Here is a 14,987-nt window from a genome sequence, read left to right as displayed (position 1 = left end):
TTATAAAATCCCTTAAATTTCAGTGTCTTGTCAATATTTCCACACTTTATTCTCGAACTCCATACCGAACAGTTCGTCTGAGAATATCTTAAAACTTACGGAAAAAACAAAATTGTGTGATTTCAAAGTGCATAAGCTGTTTCAGTGCAGAGTAAAAAAGTTTATAGTGAAGTTTCATTGACAGTGAAAAATTGTGAATCAATATGGCTCCAAAGTGGTATTTAAACAAAGAAGAGTTGAAGAACTCTCCAAGTTCCAAAGATGGCATCAGCGTTGAGAAGGAGTTGGATCATAAACAACAAGCCGCTTACCTTATAAACGATTTGGGCAAGCGGCTAAAATTGTCAGAAGTCTGTGTGCATACTGCCATTGTGTACATGCACAGATTTTACGTTCACCATTCATTGGCCAAATTTTTCCGATATGAAATTGCCACGGTGGCGATTTTTGTGGCGGCAAAGGTGGAAGAAGAGCCACAAAAGTCGCAGGCAGTCATCAGCGCTCTTCATGTCTGCCTAAACAAGTACAAAGATTACCAACTGGACACTACTTCTGCCGAGAACCAGGAGAAGGTCAAGGCTCTAATTTCAAATGAGCGAATTCTTCTGGCAACACTTGGATTTAAGATGGGGGTTAATCACCCTCATCATTACATCAAGAAATTCTGTGGGGAAATTAAAGCTTGCAAGGAATTATCCAAGATTTTTCTGCAGATGGCAAATTATACGTTACAAATGACATCAATGTGCCTGAAATATAAACCGGCAGTTGTGGCGTCATATTGTATTTATTTCACCATCCAATCGTCGCAGTGGAAGATTCCCCAAGTCATAGACGGGAATCTTTGGTTTTGGTTGCTCGATACCAAGGTGACCTTCGATTTGCTGATAAAGATGGACAGGGAGTTCAAAGCGGTTTTGGATAAAATGTCACCCAGAATAAAAAACCGGGTGATGCGATTATTCAAAAATCCATCTGTTAAAGTGAGTGCAGCGAATCGGATAGCGACAACCCCCAGTTCATCGGATCCAGAAAATGTTTCCGGTAAACTTGAAGTCGAGAAACCAAGGACTCGACGAAAAATCAGCTATCACGAGTATCGTGATAGACTGATGAAGAAAAAATCTGCGGAGTCAGATGGGTCATCAACTTCTTCACCTCCAGCTGATGTAGAAGTTCAGGATAATTCCATTGGAAGTAGCAGTCAAATTGTACCCTCAACTGAAGCGGATCTGGACGCAACAATCGGAGGCCTAGGAAACGACAGCCGTAAGCGTCAAAATAATTATGACATGGACAGTATTTTGTGTTCTGCTAAAAGACGTAAGCTTTTGTAGTTTTAATAAGTTTTTAACTTTTTGTATATAATTACTTATCATCCAGTTATTTTTTGTTGTAAAATATTATTGTATTAAGTTTTATTATTTTCATAAATTAAATATTAAGTATTTCATGTAAATAGTATAAGATTTAATTGTATATATTAATCGTAATTATATTTTTAAAATTTACTTTGTATTTAATAAGTTTAATATATTTTTTGTAAATAATTAAATAATAACATAATTAAAATTCATGATCATGCACCATAGGTTTAATCTTGTTTTTTGAAAAATAAATAATTAAAAAAACGAAATCCTCATTTTGTTTTCATTTATGAATATTTTTTATTTTAATATAATTAATTATTTTATATAAGTAATTTTATTTTAAGACTAGTAATAAATTTTTATGGTAGTAAAGTTAGCGGTCATCTGACAATTTTAAAAACTTTGAAATAACAAATTGAAATGTTTATAAAATAAAAAAAAAAAAATTCATGTTCATATAGACAATTCAACATTCAGTAGATGCATTTTTAAAAAATTTCATTACTTTAGTTATATAATACACTTACACTTAGTTAATTTTTCCAAATTAAATTTTTATCAAATTTGTTAATGAATGCAGGATAAAAATCAAACATTTAATTCAAAATATCACTTTCTAATTTTAAAAAATAAAAATTATCTTCGAATAAAAAATTTAAAAAAATATATGATCCTGAAGTTAGCAGACAATTAAAAATTTTTAAATGTTTTTTTCAAAAATTTAATTAAAAAAAAAAAAAAAAAATATTCACAAATATAAAATTTAAAAAGCTAGATGAAATTTTTTTAAATGTAATGTTTAAAAAAAAAATTAAAAAATTAGACGTCGGTTCATTTCAGTGTCATAAATAGGGCCAGGATTTTTGCTTTAATATTAAATCAACCAATAATAAATAATGGTGTCAAATTTTTGATATTACGGAAAAAATATTGGTCGTATTAAAAAATTTTCTAAGCAAAAGTTGTAGGAAATTTAATTTAAAAGAAAAAATGTCTTTTATAATTTTTTCACAGGACTAAAAAGGAAGTCGTAATTTCAAAATTAGGATTTTCATTATTAACAAAAATTTGAATCATTCATTATGAATCTTAATTTTGGAATGACGGTGAAAATATTGGCCATAGAAAAAAATTTTTTGAGTGCAAGTTATTCAGAATTTAATTTTTCTAAAAAAAGGTCTCTTATTATTTTTTCTTAGGACTCAAAAGAAAGCCGTAATTTCAAAATTAAGATTTTCATAATTATCAAAAATTTAAATTATTCATTATGAATCTTAATTTTGTAATTACGGTGACAATATTGGTCGTATAAAAAAATCTAAAGAGACATTTTTTTTAGAAAATTAAATTTCCTACAACTTTTGTTCCAAAACTTTTCTGATAAGACCAATATCTTCGCCGTAATATCAAACATTTGAACTATTCATTTCGAAATCAAGGCGAAAATTTTGTCCTAAGTCATAGATTTTTTCTAAGTTAAAAAAAAAGTAATTATCTAATAATTTTCTTAACAAATATATAGAAGCTTATAAATCCATAATCACTAAAAAAAAACCCTATAATTTAAAACCCCGCGCAACCGAAATTCAAATTTTCCCGCCTTCCAAATTCAAACTCCAGATGCCGCTGAAGCTTATTCCTTTTTCATCATCTCGACAGAGTGGGATCGTACTCTCCATTCGAAATTATTCGCGTTGTAATTTATTGGATTTTGGGAAATAAATAAAAAAAAAATTTTACTTACAGTAAATGATTAGAGATTATAGAAAAAGAATTGCAGTTAATGAGAAAAATTATCTTAGCAAGTCTGGCCTTGAGTATCCATGAGTGTAAAATAAATAGCCGCTCTTATTTTTGTGCGAATTTTTAAAAGTAAAGTTTTCTTAGAAACTTTATTGATATAAAATTTTTGAAATTTTGGGGTAAGGAAGGAAAAAATCGGTTTATTAGTAAAATTGATAAAAATATTGATAAAATTTTTTTCAATATATGTTTCCTTTGTTTTCCTATACTTAGCGATTCGTCCTAAAAAATGTAAAAATCACGTTTTTCGTTAAAAAATGTAGTTCGATAGCTCTTACTGGTGAACCAGCGTGAGCTACATTGAAAAATCCAAAAGCAATTTTAAAGAGCATGGAACTCCCTACAAGATTCAACAATTCGTTTCTCAATATCATGAAAAGCAGCTCAGCATTAGAAATTTGGAAAAAAAAAATCATTTTTTTTTACATGCATTTTAAATGGGAAAAAATCAAATTGGAATAGTAAGTACTTAGCATTGGAATTAAGAGCTCATATTTGCTGAGAATTTTTTTTTTCGATGTAGATTGAGATTTAGCTTGAGCACTTAAAAAAAAAAAACTTTTGCGGAAATGAATCACCCTAATATATATACAATAAACAGAATGTACGTATCTATTTATCGGGCAATAATATACGATTTGCTCGTAAGATTGATGATAACTCATTTACAAAATACAGAATAGAGTACAATTACCGTAGACATGAACAATAATAATCACCTTTTCTAATTTTAAAAACTTCCTATCATTTGATTATCAAGCTTATTCAAAACAATGTATTATTTTAGACATGGTCTACTAAAATTCAACCCTTGCGTTCAAAAATATCGCTTTGGCTAAGCCAGAGTTTAGCGACCACAAACTCGGGTTTACTCTCAGATTCAAAGTTGATCTCCAGAGTAGTTTTCTAAAAGCACCCCAAAAGATTGAAATATCCATGTGATACTTGATACTAAATAACTCCAGACGTATTACAGTAATTAAATCAAATTATTCAGGATGTATATCGATAAGTTGTATATGATACTGAAAATCACAACGTCGAAAAATTTTTAATTACAAACAAATACAACAAATTATTAAAATCTTATTATTTTAAAATAGTAATAAAAATTTTTTCATTAATATTTAATTTGTCTATAAAATAAACATAATTCTAGAAAGTGTCATAATAAATTGTGATTGTGTAAAACTTGAGTTGTAGTCTATGTTATTTAATAAATTGTACATATATATCATTTAAATTAATTTTTTTATGAAGAAAGTAGAATAATACACAGAAAAAAAGGATTTTTTGGCGCGAAAAATTTTTACTCGCCCCAAGAATTTTTTCGCATTATGAATTGAAAATAAAAATATTCTTGGGGAGAGAAAATATTTTCTTGAGGCATGAAAAAATGTCTTCCGCTAAGAAATTTTCTCCTGAGAAAGTTTCTGTTTTCATTTCATGATGCAAAATATTTCTTGCGCCAAGAAATCCTTTTTTCGATGTATGTTTTTAAAATTTGTTAATAAATTGATAAATATATTTATTTATTTTTATTTGTATCACTCATCGTGTTTTACAAGACTCTACATTTAAATTCTCCCTTGTTACAAATTTTTTCTCGCCTCGCTTATTGTTTCCCAGGTAGGAATCGCCAAGGCTGACGATAGGCCGAGCCTTGGCCCTGTTGTCACTTGCCAAGCTTCGGCAGCTGACCATTGGCCCAAGTCTCGGCCAGGGCTTGGCCCAATGGTTTGATTACGTTAAGCCAAGTCTTGGCAGCTAACCATTGGCCCAAGTCTAGGCCGAGGCTTGGTCCAATGGTTTCATTAAATTAAGCCGAGCCTTGGGTAGTGACCATTGGCCCGATCCTCGGCCAGGGCCAGGCCCGATAGTTAAATTTTTGTTAAATCGAGTCTTGGCGGCTGACCATTGGCCCGAGCCTCGGCCAGGGCCAGGCCCGATAGTTTAATTTTTGTTAAATCGAGCCTTGGCCGCTGACCATTGGCCCGAGGATCGGCCGAGGCTAGGTCCGATAGTTTAATTTTTGTCAAGCCGAGCCTTGGCAGCTGACCATTGGCCAATGCCTCAGCCTGGGTTAAATTTTTATTTAATATTAAAATTATCAACTTTGCATGTATCTATATATATGTATACAGAGAAGACCAGGGCATAACCGTCTACCGAGTATACGATTAATATCAAGAGTTGAAATTTTTTAAAAAGTAAAATTATTTGATATACAATAATTTTCATTTAATTAGTTATTGCTATGCACAAAACTTTAGTTAACATGAAATTTTTATTTTTGGCGGTCAAAATGGGGTATCCTTTAAAAAATTTGAAAAAAAAAATTCTGAAAGTTGATCAAATTTCATTAAATTCAAATTTTTTATATGTAATATACATAAAGAAAAATTACATTTCACATCATTGGTGGATACGAAGGCAAAAAAAAATTTTTTTTTGTGGGGCAGAGAGGCCCCTCTCCAAAAAATGATAATTTTTTTCTTTATTAAATTGTTTTCAACATTAAGAATATATTTCTTTCTCTTGACAATTATTTTTGGTTTTATAATACTCAAAAAAAATTTTTTTAGGTGTAATAAATCGTTTTCCCTCGATTAGCTTAATTACTAATTGTTATTTAATAAAAAATAACAATCCGATATTTTTTATTTGTCATTATTGTGAACCCAAAAAACGTGTTTTTTGATTTTTTAGATTACAGATTATTTTGCATTAAATTATTCATTTATATCAAATCATGAAATTACAAATTGATAAAAATATGTCATTACTCATCAGACAATTTTAAGTTCATTAAATAAAACTACATTTCACCCCATGTTTACGATTTAATATTTTTAAATTAAATTGTATTTAAATAATTAACAAGCAAAAAAATCATGATTATTTGGACGCCAGATTTAGCACAGTGGATAGCGTCCCGGCCTAGTGATCAGAAGGATCTCAGTTCGAACCCCGGTAGCCCCCAAATAATTTTATTCGTTATTTTCCATTAATTCAGTAATTAGTTAATTACAATTCAATGTAATGTCGATAAAAGTGTGATCAAACTTTTTTTTAATTATATTTATTAATTTAAATAATAACATTTTAGATCGAGCATTGGGTGAGCCTTAGATTTTTTGCTTCCCGAGGTTTGGCCGAGGCTTGATTTTTTGTTTCCCAAGCCTTGGCCAAGGCTCAATTTTTCGTTTCCCAAGACTCGGCCGAGGCTTGATATTTTGTTTCCCAAGGCTTGGAACATGGACATCATCCAAGGCTTGGACCAATGCTCACCCAATGGTTCAGCCAAGGCTTGGACAAGGCTTGCGCCAAGGCTCGGGACTCTGGCAAGACGACTGGCCAATGCCTGGTCCGAGCCTTGGCCAATGGTCCCTTCCTACCAGGGTTGTTTTTACCTATTTTACAAACTAAGTCTCTTTCACTTACTAATCAATCCTTATACTTAAACTTCCAATTTTTCCGAAAGTAGGTGCGCAAACTTTCTTGCTACTTTTTGACTCTACCACTTAATTTTTGCGGCTGTGGCCCGACGTGTTTATGACTGTACTGCATCATTAGCGAGCCACGTGCGTGCCGAACGGCTGCCTCAGCCGCTAATTTATCAATATAATTAATGTGAAATATAGAAATCAACGCTTTATTAATCTCAATAGTTTGATGGGTAAATAATTTTTTTTTTTATAAAGTAAAAGTAATTAATATATTACTTTTATTTGGTAATCCCCATAATAGATTGGTATCTCACTTGACTTCCATTTAAATTGAGTTTTAAATATTTTCCAAACCTCCATTTTTTTAAATTCAGATTGCAATTCTTTCTGTAAAGCTGATAATAATTCCGTCCTCTTTATTGTTGAAACTTGGCCGGCTCCATAAACACCAATTAGTTTAGTAAAAGCATCTACAAAGTTTAATTCTGATAATCCATTATTTTCTACTACTGGCATTTCTGGTGGTACAACAACACGTAGTTCATATACTTCTTTCAATCTATGTTTAATAATGTCATTGACATATTCATATGGTTCATTTATATTCTTAATAACAAGGTTAACTATTTCGGATAAAAAAGTATAATGTAATTTGAAAAATTCATTTTTAGAAGAATCCCTAAAGTCCTCTAGGACGTCATGAATCATTTTTTCAACTTTTCTAACATTAAAAGCTTTTTTATAATAAGAATAATAAAAACGCTCTGCAGAAATTTTTCCAGTATTCAGTGCTGTTAAACGCGCTTTTAAGTTATCGGAAAATCCAATTTTAAATAGATTCTCTTCAGCGTATCGTTTCGTTGTCGCAATATAAATATAGCCATCTTTATTTCTCATTTTAATATTTTTTATAACATTGTCCATACCATTAGTCATACGAATAAGTTCATTTACTTCAGTTTCTTTTTCATTTAATTTTTCTTCCGATTCCTGATTTTGTTTTAACAATTCATCATTTTTATTTTGTAGCTCTTGTTTTTCTAACTCAGCAGTATAATTTTTATACCAATTGAATGTTCTTTCAAATTCAATGTAATACTTTTTGACTTCTTTTGCCTTGCAATTGTTTAACAACATGACACAATTTTTAAAATTATCAATGGTTAAATAAATATGCGCATTTTTCGGTTCATAATTTATTTCATTATTTTTTAAAAATGTAACAAACTCTGCTCTTTGCTTGCTATAATTGAATTGAGAATTTTTACCATCAAATCCCATGAATCTCAGTACGTAAGAATAAATGCATACACTGGATGATTTTTCCAAAGCAATCCATAGAATTATAAAAATATCGTTGATTACTAAATTAAAATTATTATTTTTTATAAAAATAGCAACTTGTTCAATCCATTTAAATTTTTCAAATAAAAATAATTTATATGTGAAATCTTCTACTTCAGGATATGTTTCATTTTCTTGAAGAAAAGAATCTAATTCATCCTTCGTAATATATTCTTTGTTAAATTTCCGGTAGAAATCCCTGTACTGTAGATTAATATAATCACAAACATTTTTTAAACAATATTCGCCATTTTCATTTTTTATCACTTGAAAATCGTTCATAATGATATTGATGTTTAAATTTTAATTAAAATAATTTTCGATTATGATTTTTAAATTTAAAAAATTTTTCCAACAATAAACTTTCTTACTAAACGAGTTTGAATCCTTTGATTTGATAATAAATTGCGTCGTTTTAGAATTATTCTTTCACAAATAACCAATATAGTTTTTCACGCCCTGTAACATTATCAATATCACTCTCTTATAATAAATCAGTAAAAATTTCTGTAAATCAGTGAATATTCACTGCGAATCAGTCCCAAGTATATCACTGATTGAATTAGTGATATACTTGAGACTATTCATGCAGTGAATATTCACTGATTGGACTACTTTTCACTGAATCATTTTAAGAAAGCAGATTAAATTATATTAGTTATTTCGGATTTATACGCAGTTATTCCATTAAAAAAAGATAATACTATTGGGGCATTCCACGCCAAATCGGACGGTTTGAAAAATTTTAGTTTTTGATATCCTCAATTTTTTTTTACTTTTTTGTACCCATCACAAGACTCTTTTTCCGAGACGTTGAGATTTTTTGATAACCGGTTCAAAAGATATCAAATTTTGAAAAAAACCGCTTTTTTACGGTTTTTTTTGCTGATAACTTCTTAGGGAATGGTTCAAATCAAAATACTCACTGAATAAAAAAAAATCGATTTTCCATGTACTTTCCGAAAAAAAATACAAAAAATTTATTTCGTGTTTTAATACGTGTTTTTTGATTTTTAAAATCTAAATTGCATTTTATGAAGTGAGTGCATATTTTGATTTTCTTCAAAATTTTTTCCAGTAAACTACTACTCAAACCACAACTTTTTAGGCCGGTCTGGTCGAGGGTTCTCGATGGCTACTATTTTTTTTCGATTTTTGAAAATTAAAAAAAAAATTTTTTTTCTCTATTTTATCAAATTTTATCACTGATTTCTCTCTTTCAACGTATTTTTAAAAACTTCACGTTTATTTATTATTATTACAAGCATAGGAAATTGTTAATAATTAAAAAACTTTTATCCAAATAAAGAAAATATTTATTGCAGGAATTTGTATTGAAAAATAATCATTAGTCTTTTTTAATTATCAACAATGTCCGCTCACACTAAAATACGAAAATAAAATGTATGATTTATTAACTAAAAGTTTTTAACGAATGATTCATTTCAACATATAAAGAAAAAACTTCTTCTTGGTTGAGAAGAATAATAATCGCCTATGGATATTTTCAATTGTTATAACGTTCTGAGTCATAAATCACGTAAACAATTTCTAGTAAAAAGATCATGCATGATGGTATGTATATTACTAACAAAGCCTAAAGGACTTGAAATTAATTTAGTATAATGAAAATACATTTCAATAAGATCACATAAAAAAACTTTAATTAGTACATTAATTATTAAAACTAATCAATTTGTTTAAACTTAAATTTTACTTTAATTAAAAAAAGAAAAGTACATTCATAAGTTCAATATTTTTTAAATTTAAGGGGGTTCCCTAGTGTGATGGTCTGTTTTTCAAGAGTTTTTTAAACATAATTTTATTAACAATAAATGGAAGTATATTTTCAGAACGAGTAACCGGATAAAATTTAAGACATTATATGGCGAACATAAAATTGTCGCAGCGACGAATCATAAATACGTGACTTTCATTAGATCAACGACAATTGATAAAGTCATAAGCCAGCAACTATCATGCAATGCAAACATTTTTTTAAAGTTAATTACTAAAATTATTAGAAATTTAAAATTTTTGGGAAATATTTTTTTTAAAATCCGATTATACGGTTGTTTATTGAGTCTTTTAAAATTAAAAAAAATTTAGAAACTTAATTTTAAATACACAATAATTTATAATCTCGGGAATTTGGACGAGGTTGAATAAAAGAATTAAATCATTAATTATTTGAACGTTTCGTCAATTATATTTTGACTTCATCAGCAAAACTAAATAAACAATTATACAATTAAAAACAAATAATGGCAATATATGTATAGTGATCCAACATTATATTCAATAATATGTTACCTTAATACAAATTCTTCATGTCCAAATATCATTTTAAAGTTAAAATAACAAAACTTGATACAATTCATCAAGTAACAGTAATCCATTTAATTAATATATTATTATGTAAATTTGTGGCAATTAAAGTTGGAGTTAAATATAAACTAGTTAAGTTATGTCCGTTACGAATAAGATAATTTAAAATATTAAATATAATTAATTTTAAATATCATTATGAGCTTTTTGAGAGTAAAAAACAGTATTAGCGTCGTTGGGCTTTACAAGGTGGTTACCCTGATCCTGTGTGATGGCCTGTTTTTTAAACGTTTTTTTTTTTTTTTGACGGCCAATGAAAAGATAGAACTTTGAGTTTTTTTTATCATTTATATATTAATATTTCAAGAGTATGTAAAACATATTTCAATTAAAAATCTTCATTACAACGTAAGTTGTACCGCTCTAAAAATGCCCGCCTCAAAAAAAAATACGCTCACTTCCTCCACGATTTCGGGGTGACACGCGTTTTGGTCCCCGGACAAAATATCACAATAAGTATTTCAAATTTCTATAAAATATAATATGTTTTTAATATATTAAAAATCCTATTAATAAATAAGTTTCAATGTAAGTATATTATTATTACAATTTGAAATTTAAAATTTGATGGATTTTTTGAGTTGTGAAAGTCATAAGAAAATCGCGCACAAAATCATGAAATTTAAAACTTTTTTTCAGAAGTCCGCCGAAAATCGGATTTTTAATATCTGCAAAAAATTAGTTTACTCGATGCATTTAGGCTGACAGATTAAAACGCCGTTTTTTTTTTTTTTTTTTTTTTTTTTTTTTCAGATAAGTCGAAGAGCCGGAATCGTGGAGGAAGTTAGAGTACTTATTTTTTGAAGCGGGTGTCTTTAGAACTGTACAACTTACGTTGTGATGAAGATTTTTATTTGAAATTTGTTTTACATACTCTTAAAATGTTAATAAATAAATGATAAAAAATTCAAAGTTCCATCTTTTCATTGGTTGTCAAAAAAAAATTCACAAAAAACGATTAAAAAACAGGCCATCACACAGGGGAACCCCCAAAAAAGTCCAACGACGCTACTACTGTTTTTTACTCTCGAAAAGCTCATAATGATATTTAAAATTAAGTTTCTAAATTTTTTTTAATTTTAAAAGACTCAATAAACAACCGTATAATTGGATTTTTAAAAAATTATTTCCCAATAACTAACTTATTATTTTAGTAAAAAAAATTTTACATACCATTCAACATAGTAGTTAATAGTTGATTTTTAGTTCTTAACCAGGCACGATGATGAATTATACACCTCGAATACTCAAGTTCAAATGAATGGACTTATGAAGTTCACTATTCCATTCTAATAATCTTAACATAACTCCCACCCCGTTGACCAAGACATTGCAAAAATGACAGACCAATGACCAAACGAGAAAGAAAATCAAACGTAATTTTTTTTCAATGATATTAATTAATTACTCCCCAGCAAAGTTTTATCACAGATATAAAAATACCTGAGCATTATATCCCTACTACAGAGATCTAACTCTATTCTATTTAATCAAATCGCCGGATATAACAAAGAAAAGACTTGAGTTAATGATAAGATTACGGATCAACGCAATAAAATCGCGAAAATTTAACTTTAAAAAATATAGATTAAAATATAATATGTAAATAAATTATTCCCTTACAATTTTTTACATACATCCATTATATAGATATTTGACAATTCATATTTTATGAATCATTAACATACAAAATATAATTTATAAATATTTTTATAAAAAGATCGATATATTTTGTCGGTGTGAATTAATTTGTTTTCACTTCATTACCATTATATTTGAGAAAAAGAAAAAAAAATTAATTTAACGTTATCGATGAATTTCAGATAAGGGAAATGCCCTAATAGATTAAAACGAAAGTGCAATAATTAAAATCAAATAGTAAAATAACTCCAACGCATAAAAAAAATAATGTTTAAATAATTTAAAGATTATTTTGATTTTTTGTTTTATTTAAATTCCATATCCATTCTTCTAAAATTAAAGACACACCATTTTACAATTAAGTTTTATAAAATAAAAAAATATATTTATACTTACCAATTTTGCTTTTATTGATTTTCATTTTTATTATACAAAACTTTTGAAAAAATACTATAATCCCAGTTTAAAATATTTATATTACAACTATAGTATTTCTAGTATGAGAATCCAAACATCCTATACAGAGATCTGGGAATACAAACAGTTAAATAGAAAATAAAACGATTTAGCACCAACTATGAGACAAGATTAATGAATCACTTTAACTCTAGCCACAAACCTACTGAATGAGCAAATTAGCAGAAGATTGAGAAGATTTAAACCTTCAAATCCGAAAAATAATTCAACTAATTGAATATCACGCTAGTAATTAAGTTTAGCTCTAGCACCTGTAATATTTGTCCCATAAAAATTACTTATTGCTAATTAGCAGATTGTAGTTCAAGTTGATAATAAGAAAAAGTATTAAAATCTAACTTGAAAGAATGAAATTATATTAAATTCTTAAATCTCACAAATTAATTTTTTATTAATTATATACTGCATTATATTTTTTTGACGGTCCATAATTTTAAAAAGTATGCAGTAAAAAAAAATTCTTTTTCTGTTAAATGTCATTGTTAGTAACACGTAAAAAAATTCCATTTTTAAATGAAAAAAAAAAACACAGTCATAAATTCCTTCTCTTATGCCTTAAACACAATCATTCATCGCATAGAATATCGTATAAAATAGACGTGATAGAAAAAGATAGGGTAGAGGTACTATTTTTGGTTACTTCAAAAATTGAAATTTGTTTTTAAAAATTAAATAATTTGTAAAATACGCAATGAAATAATTAATTTTCAAATTATGTACCCAGATACTTTTATCGAACTGTCACAAAGGGAATTAGATCTTATACTTTTTTATTAACTAAAATAAATAAATAAATGTCCAAAAATGGAACAGTGGCCACAAACGGTACTTGTACCCTATAGAGATCTAGAAAACTATTAAAAATCCCAGGTAATTTATAATTCAATTATTTTACTGAGATTAATTTATCAATCATCACTGTTTGATGTCGGTTCAAACTTTTGGCATGTAATGTATTTTTAAAAATACTAATTGGTAAAGTAGCGAATGGACCATTAACTATTAACTCTATACTTACTTTTAGAAGTTATTATTAAAAAATTAGGAAATTGAGGATTCAAAAAGTGATGTAGCTTTCAAAAATATAAATAAAAAAATGAACAGTTCAAATTATGTATAGTAAAGATCATTACTTTTATTTACTTCAATGGAATAAAACGAGAGCTGTGGGTGGCACCAATACCAGGGCGACCGTGTTTGACAGGTTTGTAAGTGACTGAGAATTCACCTAAGTAGTGTCCAATCATTTCAGGTTTAACTTCAACTTGATTGAATGTTTTTCCGTTGTAAATACCAACGATTGAACCGACCATTTCAGGAACGATGACCATATTTCTCAAGTGAGTCTTGACAATTTCTGGTTTTTCATTTGGTGGAGCTTCCTTCTTAGCTTTACGCAATTTCTTGACTAAAGCCATTGGTTTGCGTTTCAATCCACGGGCAAAACGTCTTCGGACACGAGCGTGCATCAATTCCATCAACTGCTCACTGAAATAAAAAAAAAAAACAATCAATGACGTACTTGGAGCGTAGACCCGTGCAATCCATGAGGATTGATAATGATTTTTAGGTTAAGTTGACATGTAAAATCTACTTACTTGGGCATATCCAGGAGTTGGTCAAGATCAACTCCTCGGAAGGTGAACTTCCTGAAGGTCCTCTTCTTCTTCAAAGTTTCTTCACCCTGGAATAAATAAAATAAATTTTTTAAATAAATAGTACTGGGAATATTACTTTTAAAATTTTGAAAAATAATAGTAAAAAAAAATATTTTAATTATGTAAGAAAATAATTTGAATAATGAGAAGTTAATTTTTTAATAGATTGCTAAATTATCATGAGATTAATTAATAAAAAATAAGAAAAATACTTACGTCAGCCATTGTGGTCGTTACTGTTGCGCGATCACGAACAAGAAAGAAAGAGAGGTATTGAGAAACCTGAAGTCATGTTCTGTTCAATACTTGATTGGTGCTCTGAAGATAGCCAACATTAAACTATTGTGTGCAGCGCCATCACATCCATAATAAAAACTATTTTTTAAAATATACTTAATTTTTTTCCTTAAAATTAAAGTATTTGCTTTAATAAATGAGTTAATTAATAATTAAGTATCATAAATATTTATACGCTTGTAATTATAACAGAATTTTATTAACAATGAATGGAGGTATATTTTAAAAACGAGTAACTGGAAAAAATTTGACATTATGGTGAACATAAAATTGTCGCAATGACGAATCATAAATACGTGACTTTCATTAGATCAACGACAATTGGTAAAGTTATGAGCCAGCAATTAACATTTTTTAAAAATTAATTACTAAAATTATTGCAGAAATAGAAATTTTTTTCGCGTAATAGATAAAGAAAATCGAGAGAAATTTTTTAAGAAAAAAAACTGAGTGTAAGTGTAGCAGACATCAGAAAAATTTTTAATTGTCAATGAATAGAGTAAATTATTGATAAAATTAAATTTAAAAAAAATGCGCATTTAAAAAATTTTAAAATTAAT

At 28.3% G+C, this 14,987-nt stretch overlaps 3 protein-coding genes across 3 annotated transcripts; 1 reads left to right on the top strand and 2 right to left on the bottom strand.

The window, feature by feature from the left end:
• Nucleotides 1–203: 203 nt before the first annotated feature.
• LOC130665238 (cyclin-T-like) lies at nt 204–1,337 on the top strand. The gene has a single exon (XM_057465560.1). The coding sequence runs from the start codon at nt 204–206 to the stop codon at nt 1,335–1,337; it is 1,134 nt and encodes a 377-aa protein (XP_057321543.1).
• Nucleotides 1,338–4,336: 2,999 nt separating this feature from the next.
• Nucleotides 4,337–11,744, bottom strand: LOC130665340 (uncharacterized). The gene is made up of 2 exons (XM_057465674.1): nt 11,528–11,744; nt 4,337–8,425 (listed from the first exon to the last, which is right to left on the bottom strand). Exon 2 carries the CDS (start codon nt 8,246–8,248, stop codon nt 6,887–6,889), a length of 1,362 nt encoding a protein of 453 aa, XP_057321657.1. The 5' UTR covers nt 8,249–8,425; nt 11,528–11,744; the 3' UTR covers nt 4,337–6,886.
• A 1,838-nt stretch (nt 11,745–13,582) lies between these two features.
• On the bottom strand, nt 13,583–14,498 carry LOC130665341 (40S ribosomal protein S15). Its single transcript, XM_057465675.1, has 3 exons — nt 14,347–14,498; nt 14,071–14,156; nt 13,583–13,960 (listed from the first exon to the last, which is right to left on the bottom strand). Exons 1-3 carry the CDS (start codon nt 14,353–14,355, stop codon nt 13,612–13,614), a joined length of 444 nt encoding a protein of 147 aa, XP_057321658.1. The 5' UTR covers nt 14,356–14,498; the 3' UTR covers nt 13,583–13,611.
• Between the last annotated feature and the right edge of the window lie 489 nt (nt 14,499–14,987).

This window comes from Microplitis mediator, chromosome 3 (assembly GCF_029852145.1).
Source record: "Microplitis mediator isolate UGA2020A chromosome 3, iyMicMedi2.1, whole genome shotgun sequence".
NCBI classification, from domain to species: domain Eukaryota; kingdom Metazoa; phylum Arthropoda; class Insecta; order Hymenoptera; family Braconidae; genus Microplitis; species Microplitis mediator.
This window is presented reverse-complemented; position numbering and strand designations above follow the sequence as displayed.